This window comes from Gavia stellata, chromosome 11, assembly GCF_030936135.1.
Source record: "Gavia stellata isolate bGavSte3 chromosome 11, bGavSte3.hap2, whole genome shotgun sequence".
In the NCBI taxonomy this organism is placed as follows: domain Eukaryota; kingdom Metazoa; phylum Chordata; class Aves; order Gaviiformes; family Gaviidae; genus Gavia; species Gavia stellata.
The window spans coordinates 18,573,552-18,586,294 of NC_082604.1; the positions used below are offsets into that span (position 1 = coordinate 18,573,552).

Consider the following 12,743-nt stretch of genomic DNA (forward strand, 5'->3'; position numbering starts at 1 on the left):
GCCCCACCAGCCATGGCTAAGTCCAACCCAGTGCCAGCCACAGCCAGCCACCTCCCCAGCACCGCCACTGGCAAGACACCCCAGCCTGTGACACCACTGCCCCCTGAAAATGCAGCCGCGGAGGGAGGCGGGGGCAGGTCCCAGCCAGCAGGAGATGGCAGCACCACGCAGGCAGTTCCGGGCTCAACCCCACTTGAAAACACAAGAGTGGGTACCACGATGGGTATCCCCCACAGCGGTGACACCACTCTGGGGATAGCCTCACCGGCATCACCCCCCACCACAGCCAGCATTGCTGCTCGGCCAAGCACAGCTGCATCAGACTACAGCTATCGCACTGCTGAGCCCACCACGGACGTGGGCATGGACTTGAACAGGGACACGGCTTCTCCCACCATGGGGAACGGGGCTGCGGGGCTGCCCCTGGGGTTGTCCACTCCTATGGCTGGGGTGGCTGAGCCAGGCACCAGTGATGCCACCCCATCAGCACACTCTGCCCCAGGCAGCAAAAGTTCCACGGCAGTGGCCATCGTGGGCACGGTGTCACCCACAGCTCCGGAGCCGATTATAGCATCTTCCCCTGGCCTCACTCACAGCACTGCTGAGCCAGATGTCGGTGAGTCCCCTCCTGTCCCCAGGAACACCCATCTGGTGGTGGTGGCACCCTCCGTCACCCCCAGCATCACCGTCACTGGTCCAGCAGCGGGAGCAGGTGATGCCAGTCTCCAGAGGGTCACAACACCCTCTCCTGTCCCCAGCAGTGCCTCCGCTCCACGCAGCCCCCGTGTCACCCTGAGGCCATCCCCTGAAGCCACTGGTAGCATCCGTGACCCAGCCTTGAGGGGTCTCAGCCCAGTCACTGAGGATGAACCCACAGCCGGAGTCTCCTTGCTGGCTGTTGGCCACACACACGCATGGGAGAGTACAGCTGCATCCTGGTCAGGTGCTGGGGATACCACCGCCAGGGCAGATACCACCCACTCTGAGAGCAACGCCGAGGGTGCAGCAGCCCCAGCTGGCACCAATAGCACCCATGTGCCTATCTCCAACACCACTGACACAAGCCAGGCCACCATGTCAGCTGCCAGCATGTTCCCCAGCAACACCATGCTGCCAGCCACCTCAGCCAGAGGGGATACCTTCATGGTGACCAGGGCCGCCACAACCATGCCATCTGCCACGGCGAAGGCCACCAGCACCAGCAGTGCCCTGTCCCTTGCTGTAACGCACGACGAGGCAGGCAGAGGCGGGCAACCTGTCCTATCCCTGGCAGCACGTACCCCCTTGGTGGAGACAACTGCCAGATCCTGGGGCATCCTTGGTCCCAGCCCCGCCATCGTGGTGCCCGGTTCACCCCTCCCCAGCCCACATAGACCAGCGGAGGAGCCAGCAACAGCCCCCTCATCCCTTCTCAGTGTTGGTGCAACCGGGGAGCCAGCAGCCAGCCAGCCCCCTGCCGAGCCACCAACAGGCGCCACTTCTCCCATGGCCATCAGCAACCATGCCATGGGACAGGCAGTCAGCACGTCACCTCCCAGCTTCTGGACATCTTTAGGGGCATCTGCCTGGGGGGAGAAAACAGCCATCACAGCAGGCAGCACCGTGGCCACCACTGCGGGGAGCACCACAGCCATTGCTGTAGGCAGCACCATGGCCATCACTGCGGGGAGCACCATGGCCATCACTGCAGGCAGCACTACAGACATCACTGCAGGCAGCACTACAGACATCACTGCAGGCAGCACTACAGACATCGCTGCAGGCAGCACTGCGGCCACCACTGCAGGCAGCACCGTGGGCATCGCTTCAGGCAGCACCGTGGCTGTTGCACCCACAGCCCCAGTGAGCCCAGCCAAGGAGGCGGGAGGTCTCCCGGCCCCAGGCACCACTGCACCCGGGAGACCACCAGCCACCACCAGCCCTGCCACCACCCCGGCTCCTGCCTTTGGGACACAGAGGGGACCAGCCACAGCACCAAGCACATCTGCCCACACCACCGCTGGCCACAGAAATCCTGTCCCTGAACCTCAACCCACCCACAGGCTTATCAGTAAGTAGATTTTCTTCTTCCCAAAGCAAAGAGCAGGAAGGGGTTGTGAGCTGACCAAGCACCGTGGTGGCTGAGGGTAACAGCCCGGCCCGGGGTGACTTGTCTGCATTGCACATTGGGCTGCCAGATTCATGGGGAAAGGTGAAATAGGACATCTGAGAGCATCCTATTCCAAGTTAAAAACTGGGTTAAAAATTGCGTTACAAGCCATCAGAGCGCTGGTCCAGCTGGGGGGAGCGCAGGCACAGCATCCTGGCAGCAAGCAGGCGAGTTTACCCTGGTCACAGGAAGGATGAAGCAGACATTAATGGTTTTTCACCTTTTCGATTAATCTTCTGCCCGTGTCAGTGCCAGCGGCCTCACTCTACCCCTTCGGCATGGAGGGAGGGGACCAAGAGTGCATCCAGAGGACGGTGGATTTTAACTCCCCCCTGTTCAAGCCAGAGATTGGGTTCCCCTTCGGGAAGTCGCTGCGGGATGCTCTCTACGTGAGTTGCCCCCTCTCCGAGCATGTAAGGGATGTGCAGCCTCCTTGGTAGAAAAAAACCCATGGAAATGGAGCAGAAACCAAATTTCACCTGAATGTTAATTTTTTTTGCAATTTAAAATGGCAGGTTTCTGCTCTTCCATGGAGGCTAAAAGCCACACAGTCCAGGCGGGAGCTGCCTGGGTTGTTGGCAAATAATCAGTTATTTTGGTTAGTTTACAGATAATGGACAGATTATTTTCCCACCCACGGATAACTACGTCCCCTCCAACCCCAACCCCCCTCCCCGGGGCTTCAGCGGCCAGGAGGGTTTGCCGATGGTGGCTGCCTTTTGGGACGACGCAGATTTCTCCCAGGGTGTCGGCACCACTTGGTACCAGGTTGGGGTCATCAAAGATGTTCTCCTGGGAGACCCCAGCTCTCAGCTTGCCCATTAAACCCTCTCTCTTGCTAACTGGCAGGAGTACCCCACCCTCGGCTCTATCCGAGACCCTCTTGTCCGTGACGTGGAAGTGAAGATTGAGAAATACCTGAAAACCCCCTACACAGCAAAATGGACCTTGAAGGTGACATGGGAGAAGGCTGCAGCGTACCCGTCCCGGCGGGACGACACTCAGGTGAGCAGCGGGTGACCCAGGTGACAAAGGGGATGCCACCAGCGGTGGCCAGGGAAGGGCTGGGCTGCTGGTCTCCTGTGGCTTGATGCAGTCATTTTGGGTCTCACCACCTCAGTCTGCACTGTGGGGAGAGCAGGGGAGTGTTTGGGGGTGCTAAGGGGGTGCCTCGGGTTTCTCCAGACAAGCACCTACCAGGCAGTCCTCACCACCGATGGGAACCGCTCCTTCGCCCTGCTGCTCTACCAGGATGGTGGGATGCGGTGGGACTACACCAAGCTGGCTGCAGGCAACGTGCTGATCGGCTTCTCCAGGTGTGTGGCTGTTTTGGGGCAGCAGGGATTTCTCCCAGCACTACATTGGGACCATCGGAGACGTTATCCCCAGGAGAGCCCAGCTCCCAACCCTGGAGCAACCCTGTCCCATCTAAACCCCCTCTTCTGCAAACTGCAGCCGTTCCCACCCCAGCTGCTCTACGGGGAGTGGAGGAGAGTTGTGTTGGGAGGGTGACCCCAAACCTCCTCTCTCCACACAGTGGTGATGGTTATGCCCAAAATAACGAGCTGACTCAAAAGCCACCAGCTGTCAAGTACCGACCCGACCAGCACAGCGACACCAGCACCGGTACGGCACTGGGGGAGCCCTCAGGGCTGGTGGGGATGGAAGGAGCCATGTACTCTGTGCTGGGAGCATGTCCCCAGCACACATCCCTGCGAGGCAATGGGCCAGCAAAGCCACTGGGCAACGGCTGGCCACCGAGAGCAGAGCATGTGTGTCCTGTGTCCTGCTGTGGCTTGCCATGGCCACACCGGCTCTAGAGGGAGCCTGGAGACCTCGTGTGAGGTCAATGGCCAGGGACGGTTGTCCCACGGGATCACCCTCCGCACAAGGCAAGAACTCGGCTGAGCTGTGCTGTTCTCCGGTTGCTCCCCCAGATGTGCGTGGGCTGTGGCTATACAGGCTGGACAGTCGCTCCCGGGTGAACTACAGGCTGCGGTGCCTGGCGTGGCTGGACGCAGAGCCAGCTCCGGCTGCCTGGAACAGCCAGTTGCCGCCATGCCCCTGCTCCCAGCCCCAGGCAGAGCTGGACCCCCGCTACCGCAGGAGCAGAGGTGCCAAGCGCTGTCCCCCAGGGCCAGCTGCGGGGTTGGGGGGATGGCAGGGGGTCCCCTCCTGCTCTGGGGGTGGCCTTGATCCCCTGTCACCATTTCAGGCCCTGTGGACACCTCTGTGAGGATGCTGCGCACTGCATCCCCCAGCCCGGCCGGAGCTGGGGTGCGGTGTCTGTACCAAGATGGGAGCTTGCTCGAAGGCTGGCAGGAGAGAGTATGGAGCTTCCCCCTCCGCCCCAGGGCTGGTAAGCGGGCACCGGTGCTCCCTCACCCTAAAACACCCTGAGCACCAAGTACTCTGCAGGCACAGCGGGGACCCCAACACCCCCCAGTGCCCAGCCACCTTCCCTTGCAGACAGGGAGCTGGAGGCATTCGACTGGTGCTGCCGGCGCGTGGAGAAGCCCCTGTTCTGTGCCAGGTTTGCTGAGAAGAGACCAAGGGTTGGCTGCGAGGGATACATGCCGCCCACCCCTGGTGAGTCCCCAGGACTCTACCTCCTCTTTGCCAGGGTACTGACGGGGTGACACGGCTGTACACGGACCCCATGCATTAACCACACTCTGCAGCATCCCAGTGGGGACTGCTGTGTCCAGTGCAGCACCAGGGGCTGCTCTCCTGCAATGTCATGCAATGACACCAGCATTTGCTTTTCTTCCTTCCCCCCAAATGGCTCTGTCTCCTTTGGTCCGCAGCTGGTGCCTTCGGGGACCCCCACATCACCACACTGGATGGACTCACCTACACCTTCAATGGGCTCGGGGACTTTGTCCTGCTGCTGGCCAGCGACGCCCAGACCAGCTTCGTGCTGCACGGGCGCACAGCCCGGACTGGCACAGCCCAGGCCACCAACTTCGTGGCCTTCGCTGCGCAGTACATCTCCGTCACCACCACAACAGTGAGTAGGAGTGACCTGGGTATCAGTTTGAGCTTCTAATGGTAAAGACCCCTCTGACAGGTTGGGCATCGCCTCTGCATCACCTACAAGTGGCCGGGAGCCATGAAGCATCCCCTGTCCTCTTCCTGCCACCTCCCATGACCCCAACAAAGTACTAATAGCAGTGCGTTGGACTAAGACTAATAAGACGCAGCTCTAACACCTCATGCAAGCTGGCCAGCAAGGGCCTGGAGCTCTGCAGGAACATGGTCTACTCCATCCTTTTCATTGCATACCCTTTGCCCCGATCACTGGTCTCCTCTGGACACGTTAGCACAAGCGTGTGTTCTTCCTTGCTTTGGAGAATTGCTCCCCACACCCATTTCAGTAAGTAAAATCTCCTGGTGTCACCAGAAGCAGCGGCTGAGCAGCGTGAGGAGGAGGCTCGGGGCCTGGAGCTCACTGGCACAGCTCTCCACGGTGCCATGGTCAGCCGAGCAGCAGTGGTGGCCTGTGCGTGCCCCATACCAGCAGTGATGGGGGCAGCTCGCTGTCCTCTTCCTTGCAACCATCAAAGCTGCTTTATCATGAGTTTGCTGGGATGAAGAGCATACCAACATGGCCCCAGGGCTGAACCTCTCTGCTGGGGCTGGAGGAGGACGGGGTTTAGCTTGAGTGTCTCCAGCATGGGGGGACAACAGGAAGGGACGAGCAGAGGGGCGGACTGGGACATACGCTGTGATTTGCAGGTTGAGTGGACCTTGGGGAGCCAGGGTGACATCCACATTCTCCTGAACAATGAAACCATCCAGTTTTCCTATTCTCAAGGTGAGCAGGATGTGCTGTTAAATGTTAAATGTATCTGGGGGGACGAGGGGTGTCCCCATCCCAAAGGTACCAGCCTTGCCCAGCGCAAGGGCAGCCATCCTGAGCTCCATCAAATGTCTCCCACCTGCACCCTGTCTCTGACTCAGACGGGGTGAATGGGGAGCGCTCCCCTCCCCAGATTCAGGGGCATCGTTTCAGACCCCAGCTTTGCGTGGACTCTCCCTCTGTGCTCTCCTTCTCTTGCAGACATGGGTGCCAAGGTGTACTACAGCCCCGGTGTCCTGCTGGTCAATGCCTCCTCCATCACAGCCGTCTTCGACGGGGCCATCACCGTCTCCATCTCAGCCGCCTCTGGGATCCTCAGCGTGGTCTGCAGCCTGCCTGATCAGTACCGCAACAGCACCAAGGGTCTCCTGGGTGAGGACTTCTGGCACTGCTGCAGAGCCAGGGTGCAAAGTCCCCTTCCCACCCTAAAGCAGGCCGGAAAACACTGGGGGAATGTGCTTGTGAGGGCAGGGACCCCTGACCAGACAGGAGGTCAACCCTGGCACGGGGGACTCCAGTCTTCTGGTGATGCTCCACCAGGTGTGTGGGACCATGACCCTGCGGATGACTTCCAGATGCCGAACAGTACCAGCATCCCTGTGAACAGCAGCGAGGAGGAGATCTACAGCTACGGGATGACCTGTAAGTCCAGGCTCAGGATCTACCTTGACAATCCCCACTGTTCCTGCACCTCCTGGCCATGCTTTGGCTGGAGACATTTAGACACTTGCCTGAGCAAAAGTGATTCCAGGGAAGCCCTTTGGTCTCCTCACTGCTCGGTGGAACTGAGCCCTAAAATATAACAAACCATAAAACCCAAGGCTGTACCCATGGTGTGCTCTCTTGCAGGGGCTGTTGGAGAGCATAGCCTATTTTCTCAGCCTCTGGACGCAGCAGTAATGAACTTCACTCCCATCTTCTTGTCTCGGCTGCGGCAGGAGAATGAAAGCCGGTACCAGCTGGCAGCCTCACAGTGCCGCGGCAGCAAGGAGTGCATCTACGATTCGCTGAGTACAGGGGACGTGGCCCTGGGCCTGGCCACCCAGAGCCTCGCAGCTGACTTCCAGCAGAAGAAGACAGTACTCAGTAAGGGGAGCAGATCCTCACCTCCAAGAGGGCATGGTTTGGGTAACCGGGCAGTGCCCCGCTCCCTTCCTGGGCTCTCTTGCTCCATGTGAGGCAGGAGAGAAGTCACCAAGGTCTCGGAGTTGCATTGCCCGGACTGGCTGGTCTCCAAGCCTGGGAGATGCCACCATACTCTGCAACACGAGGGCCTTGTCAATGGGCAGTCATGGCAGCATCTGCCTGGGGTCCCATCTTCACCAGGAGGGGCTCGGAGCCAAGGGGTGCCAAGGCCATGTAGCAAACAACCAGCTGTGTGCTGGGCTGCTCTTTCCTCAGATGCCTTCCCTCCCATCATCACCGGTGACACGTCGCTCATGGCCTTCAGGACAGAAAGGGTCAGGAGGCAGTACCATGCCATGGGGGTGGGTGCACGCTTTGTCCCCCACCTCTCGCCAGAGCTCAACATATCAGGTAAGGAAGGAAAGATGGGGCAGCTGGGATGGGATGGGTTAACACCGGCCACCCAGCCCCTTTCCTCTGCCACCTCCACTAACTCCCACTTCTCCACCCTGCAGAAAGCGGCACCCTGACATGGGAGCCCCACGGGACGGCCCCACTCACCATCAACCTGGAAGCTGTCGGGTCCAACAACCTCTCTGCCCTCCTCCAGCTCCGCTTCACCCTTTGCAGCTGCAGCAGGAGCCAGGAGTGCGACTACAGCAACACCGTCACCCTTGGGGGGTCCTCCCTGCAGGTAGTGTGCCAGAAAGCTCCTCCAGTGCCACACCGTGCCTGTCCCTGTGCCAGCCACGCTGGCTGTCTTCTCTGTCCACCTCTCTTCCTCATGTCCCCTAAGCCCCTGTCACCATCCCCTTCCCAGCTGGCAGCCTGCAGGTGCGAGGGCGGCTACTCGGGTCCCTTCTGCCAGGACCCTCCGGACCTCTGCGCCCAGGGATGCTTCCCCGGTGTGGGCTGCGACTCACAGGCTGGCTGCGGCCCCTGCCCAGCTGGCCTGACCGGCGACGGACGGCACTGCTCAGGTGACGAGGGCTCGCCATGGCCACTGGGAACTCGGGGTGCCCATGGGACCCCGGCTGAAGTATTTCTCCCGGTGCCATGCTGCATTGCCTCGGCAGATATCGACGAGTGTGCGCAGGGGATGGCGTGCCCAGGGAACACCACCTGCACCAACACGGTGGGCAGCTATGTCTGCTCCTGCCCGGCCAGTGAGGAGGGTGAGTGTGGGCACCCTGGTGGGCATGGGCCGCCTCCCCATCACTCCCCAGGCCTCGGTGGAAGAGGGCTCCCATGGACCCAAACTGGCTAGAGAGGAGAGGAAGGGGAGCTGGCGGAGCTCTGTACCCAAGCCCTTGCTGTCCTTAACAGAAGGGACCAGAGTCCAGCAACCCCTCATGCTCCCAGGCTGGAGATCTCACTAATCCGCTGGGAAAGGAAACTTTTCCTGTGCAATTTTTCTCTTTGAGAAAAAAAAAATCACATCCCAACAAAGTTCAAATGCACATGCAGAGGTTGGGGGGGGCTAAAATCAAATCCTGTTTTCAGACGGCTGTGGTGTGGTTGGGGGTGATAGTTTTTGCTCCTGTTCTAACGCAGCAGGCTGGGATTTCACAAGGGGAAAAGGCTCCAGCTGGGAGGAGGGGGTGCAGGACTTTTCCTTGAGGATCTGAATTTATACTAAAAGTCCTAACCCATTAAAAAAAAACCCAAAACTTGGAAGAAAGACATTACAGAGTGGCTGAGGATGGATCAGTGAGCTGGGGCTCTGCCCCTGCAGCCAGGCTCGTGCCTCCGCCTGACCTGGGCTCCTCGTCCCGCAGGCGAGGGTCCGGGCTGTGGCTCAGCCTGCAGGTCCCCCTCCTGCCCCGAGGGCTACTGCAGCAATGGGGGACATTGCCACCTGCACCCCATCACCTGTGCCCCCACCTGTGCCTGTCCCCCAGCTTTCACCGACCAGCACTGCCTGGTGGCAGGGGAGGATTTTCGGCCACTGCCCAGTGCAGGTGGGTGCCTGTGCCTGGCGGGGGTGAACCCCAACCCCGCTTGCCCCAGTCCTGGGATGCCAGTGCCACCACTGCGACTTCCCCCCAACAGATCTCCCCTGGAGAAGCATCCAGCTGCGGGTCAGGACACTGCAAAATGCCACTGCTGGGGAAGTCAACAACACCGTAAGTCATCGGAGGGGACAGGCTTGGGGAGGGGGATGCACCAGCACCCTGGGCGGTGTGGCAGCTTGGGGTACCCGTGCCTCCATGCACCCCACCTCCCGCAGGGTCCCTGGAGACCCAGTGGATCCCCAGGCCCGGAGGGAGGCAGCACCAGCCACATGATGCCGGCTGTGGCTGTGGCCACATGCCAGGTCCTCGGCATGTGAACAAAAGGCCGGAGCAGCCCTCAGGGTTCAGCCACAGCGGCCGCATCGCCCTTCCGCCTCTCCCGGCACTAGTGCTGTCCTGCCCTCCCCTAATGCCCTCCCGCTCCCCCACCACAGGTCTCAGCCATCCTGGGCTCCCTGGAGGTAAAGGCTTTCCAGAGCAACACCAACATCACCCAGATGTGAGTCAGCTGTGGAGTGGCCCCTTGCCCACCCCAGGGAGCTGCCGGCCCAGGGCTGGGCATGGGGCTGCAGGGTTTGGGACACAAAGGGCATTTTCCCCCACCCCAGAGTCTGTTTTTCCAGCCTACCCTGATGCAGATAAACCCTTGGAGACACGAGCCTCACAGCACCTTCCATCTTCTGCCTCATCCCTTCTTTACCACCCCCCAAATGGGCAAGCTGAGGCACGGTGAGGCTCAGTCACTCTGTGATGCAGCAGCGGCTCTGCCAGCAGCCCTGTCCTTTCCCCGCAGGACAGACAGCGATGGCTTCACCTTCGCAGTGGTGTCCAAGTTCGCCTATGACAGCCACGGCACCGTCATCCGGTTCCTGAATGAGGAGCTGCTGGGGGCCATCACCAGCGCCTTCAACGGGCGGTGGGGGCAGCGGGAGGCTGGCGCACGCCTCCTCTTCCAGCGCCTGCATCGGGACAACATCACCGACCTGGTGAAGCGTGAGTTGCTCCTGGCGCCAAGCCAGGGAGCCCAAGAGGATCACCCCACTGTCCCCATTGTCCCCATCACCCTGTGCACCCTGGGGTTTGGGTAACACCCATGGGGGAGGCGGGTGGGTGGTAGTCCCCACCCCAGGCACAGATCCAGCTCAGGGAGACCTGGGGAAGTATCAAGGGGTGATGCTGCCATGTGGCCAAACTCATGCTGTCCCTCCCCAGTGACAGTGGCTGAACTGAGGCGCTATTTCCCCTGCTATCTGTACGGCTACAAAGGCTACCGGCTCCACTACACAGGGACTGTCGGCTTTGTCTGCATCTCCCCTTGCAAGATGGGCTACTGCCAGCATGGTGGCCAGTGCCAGCACCTGCTTGAGGGGCCCACGTGCAGGTAGCAGCAGTGCTGGGGATGGACAAGGCCACCGGGCACGGCCACGTCTCCCCACAGCATCACCACTCCTCCCTCCCTATCTGCAGCTGCCTCCCCTTCTCCATCTTCTCCCCCGCCGGCGCCCGGTGTGAGCGACTGGCCGTCAGCCTTGCCGCCTTCCTCGGCATCTTGCTGGGAGCCCTGGCTCTGCTCTCCCTCCTTCTCACCACTGCCTGCCTGGCCTCGCGCCTCTGCCGCCGACACCAGCACTGGCACAGGGGGTGAGACGTGGGCTGGACCCGTGCAGGGGTGGGTGCTGCGGGTGCGGCAGGGAATGGAGGTTGGGTATCAGGAAGAGTTTTTCTAGCCCAAAAAACTGGTGGAAAATCCGTCTCTGGAAGGTCCAGCAGTAGTGGAACCCATCTGGCCTGGGCAGGGGGAGCCTGTCCTGGGGAAGGGACTGAGCTGGGTGGTCTTTTAGCATCTTCCAGCACCCTTTCCCAGCCATCTGCTGCTCAGGGGTGCGATAACTTCAGTGGGTTGAACATTACCTTCCCTTTTCCCCCATGTCAGGGAATATTTGCATTTCTTCATCACCTCACCTAGTGCTCTGTTACAGTTGGGCTTTCTATTTAATTTTAATTTGAATATCACCCAAATTATTTCCACTGCAATTCATGTTGCTCTGGAAAGAGTTGATCTGGAGCAAGAAAAAAGCGGTTGCAGGACTGGACCTTGCTCTCCTGCAGAGCGGGGAGTTAGCAGATGGCTGATGAGGTGCAAGGCTGGGGTGGAAGCGCCAGCATCTCCTTCTCTCCTCCCCAGCCCTTGGTCCCGGCATGGCATCCATGCTCAGGGGAAGCTCAGCGCCCCAAGGTCCCCGCACCAGTCAGAGCTGTGTCCTGCCCCTGATGCCGGCTGTGCCGGCCTTGGAGCCGGGACTCTCTGGGAAGTGTCTCTGTTCTTTTGCACTTGTGGCAAGGCAAGAAATTACATGTACACAGCAACTGGGGCTTTTCCTTCTCTCTTAGCCTCATCTTGCCCCCACACTTAGTCACTGCTCCCCACTCCCATCTGACCCAGGTGCCAGGACCAGGCAGGGGGTGTCCTGGCCCCCCCTGACATGTCATCCCCTTTCTGCTCCCCCTCTCCTAGGGCCAAGGAAACCTTCTGGAGGCCGCAACCCTTCTCTTGTGAGTACGTCCCTGTGAAAACCCCCCACTCTCGCTCTGCTTCACCCCAGTCTTCTTCAAGCTTTGCTAATTTTCCCACTCCAGCTCTGACAATGGCAGGAGAGTGGACAGAGCCCACCTGCTCCCACTCCCCAGTAAGGCAGTGGGAACCGCAGCTCCAAGCCATCGACCCCTCAGCCCAGGTCTGCCAGGGGGTTATTGTCCCCGTGGGGCGGTCGGGGTGGGGAGCCATGGGCTGGGGACTGATGTCCTGGCCCTGTGCCTCCAAGATGCTCAGGAGCCGCGCCTTGTCCAAGAGCATCATGGATGCTTTGGCTAGCGTTGGGGTCTGCGCCACTGTCTGATCACCGACAGCACGGCGTGGCCTGTCCCTCCTTTACAGATAAGGATCCAGAGACCCCACATCAGGCCTCCGATCCAGCCCCCCCAGCAGCCCTAGCCTGCCACTGGTCCAGCACCGGTGCCTCCGGGCTCGTGGAGGAGCCAGCTGCTGCTACCAGCCCCACCGCCCGCTCTCAGAGACTCCAGCAACGGCGCCTGCGTGGAGGCAGAGGACAAGAAGTTGTCTTTTGGGGTCTGGTCTTTGTGGGAGGATTCACTCTGGAGGAGGTGCTTTTTTTGAATGAAAAACGTGGGTTTATGTTGGGTGGCCAAAGCAAGAGGATTCCACCTTCCCCTGAGGACCTGCAGAGGCAACCAGGACAGTCCTTGAGTGTGTCTGCACTGGGGTATGCTCTAGTGCAACTTAACCAGCCCCAGCAGAGCCACTGATAGCAGAGTCAGGCGGGGCAATGCAGCACTTATAACCCGTTAGGAATGAAATAGAATAAACCAAATATGATGGCAAGCTGCTGAGTACATTGCCTGCACTCCATGATGCCCATGCGCCAGCCCTGCTTCTCTATCACTGAGCTCTTGAGTCCCTGCTTTCTGCTGGTCCCATCCACAGGACTAAAGAGAAGATGGATGTAGCTTTTTTTGTTGCTCCATCCCCTCATTCCCCCTGCAAAGCTGCAAGTCTCCCCTCACTGCTCTTCCC

At 60.2% G+C, this 12,743-nt stretch overlaps 1 protein-coding gene across 1 annotated transcript; it reads left to right on the forward strand.

Moving 5' to 3' along the window:
- The first annotated feature begins 219 nt into the window (after positions 1-219).
- On the forward strand, positions 220-12,143 carry MUC4 (mucin 4, cell surface associated). The gene is made up of 27 exons (XM_059822864.1): positions 220-2,050; positions 2,399-2,538; positions 2,753-2,917; positions 2,999-3,154; positions 3,335-3,465; positions 3,687-3,775; positions 4,087-4,263; positions 4,365-4,508; positions 4,619-4,738; positions 4,957-5,159; positions 5,888-5,966; positions 6,213-6,383; positions 6,552-6,653; positions 6,861-7,097; positions 7,413-7,547; positions 7,652-7,830; positions 7,957-8,116; positions 8,213-8,311; positions 8,915-9,097; positions 9,189-9,262; positions 9,586-9,650; positions 9,945-10,144; positions 10,364-10,532; positions 10,619-10,792; positions 11,667-11,704; positions 11,789-11,886; positions 12,087-12,143. The coding sequence occupies exons 1-27, from the start codon at positions 220-222 to the stop codon at positions 12,141-12,143; spliced, it is 5,376 nt and encodes a 1,791-aa protein (XP_059678847.1).
- The last annotated feature ends 600 nt before the right edge of the window (positions 12,144-12,743 follow it).

Bases quoted from the DNA above. Each gene is read 5' to 3' on its own strand.
- MUC4 (XM_059822864.1), top strand. From the start codon at position 220: ATGGGTATCCCCCACAGCGGTGACACCACTCTGGGGATAGCCTCACCG. The intron at 5,967-6,212 runs GTGAGCAGGATG...CTTCTCTTGCAG, and splicing joins CCAGTTTTCCTATTCTCAAG to ACATGGGTGCCAAGGTGTAC. The intron at 11,705-11,788 runs GTGAGTACGTCC...TTCCCACTCCAG, and splicing joins GAGGCCGCAACCCTTCTCTT to CTCTGACAATGGCAGGAGAG.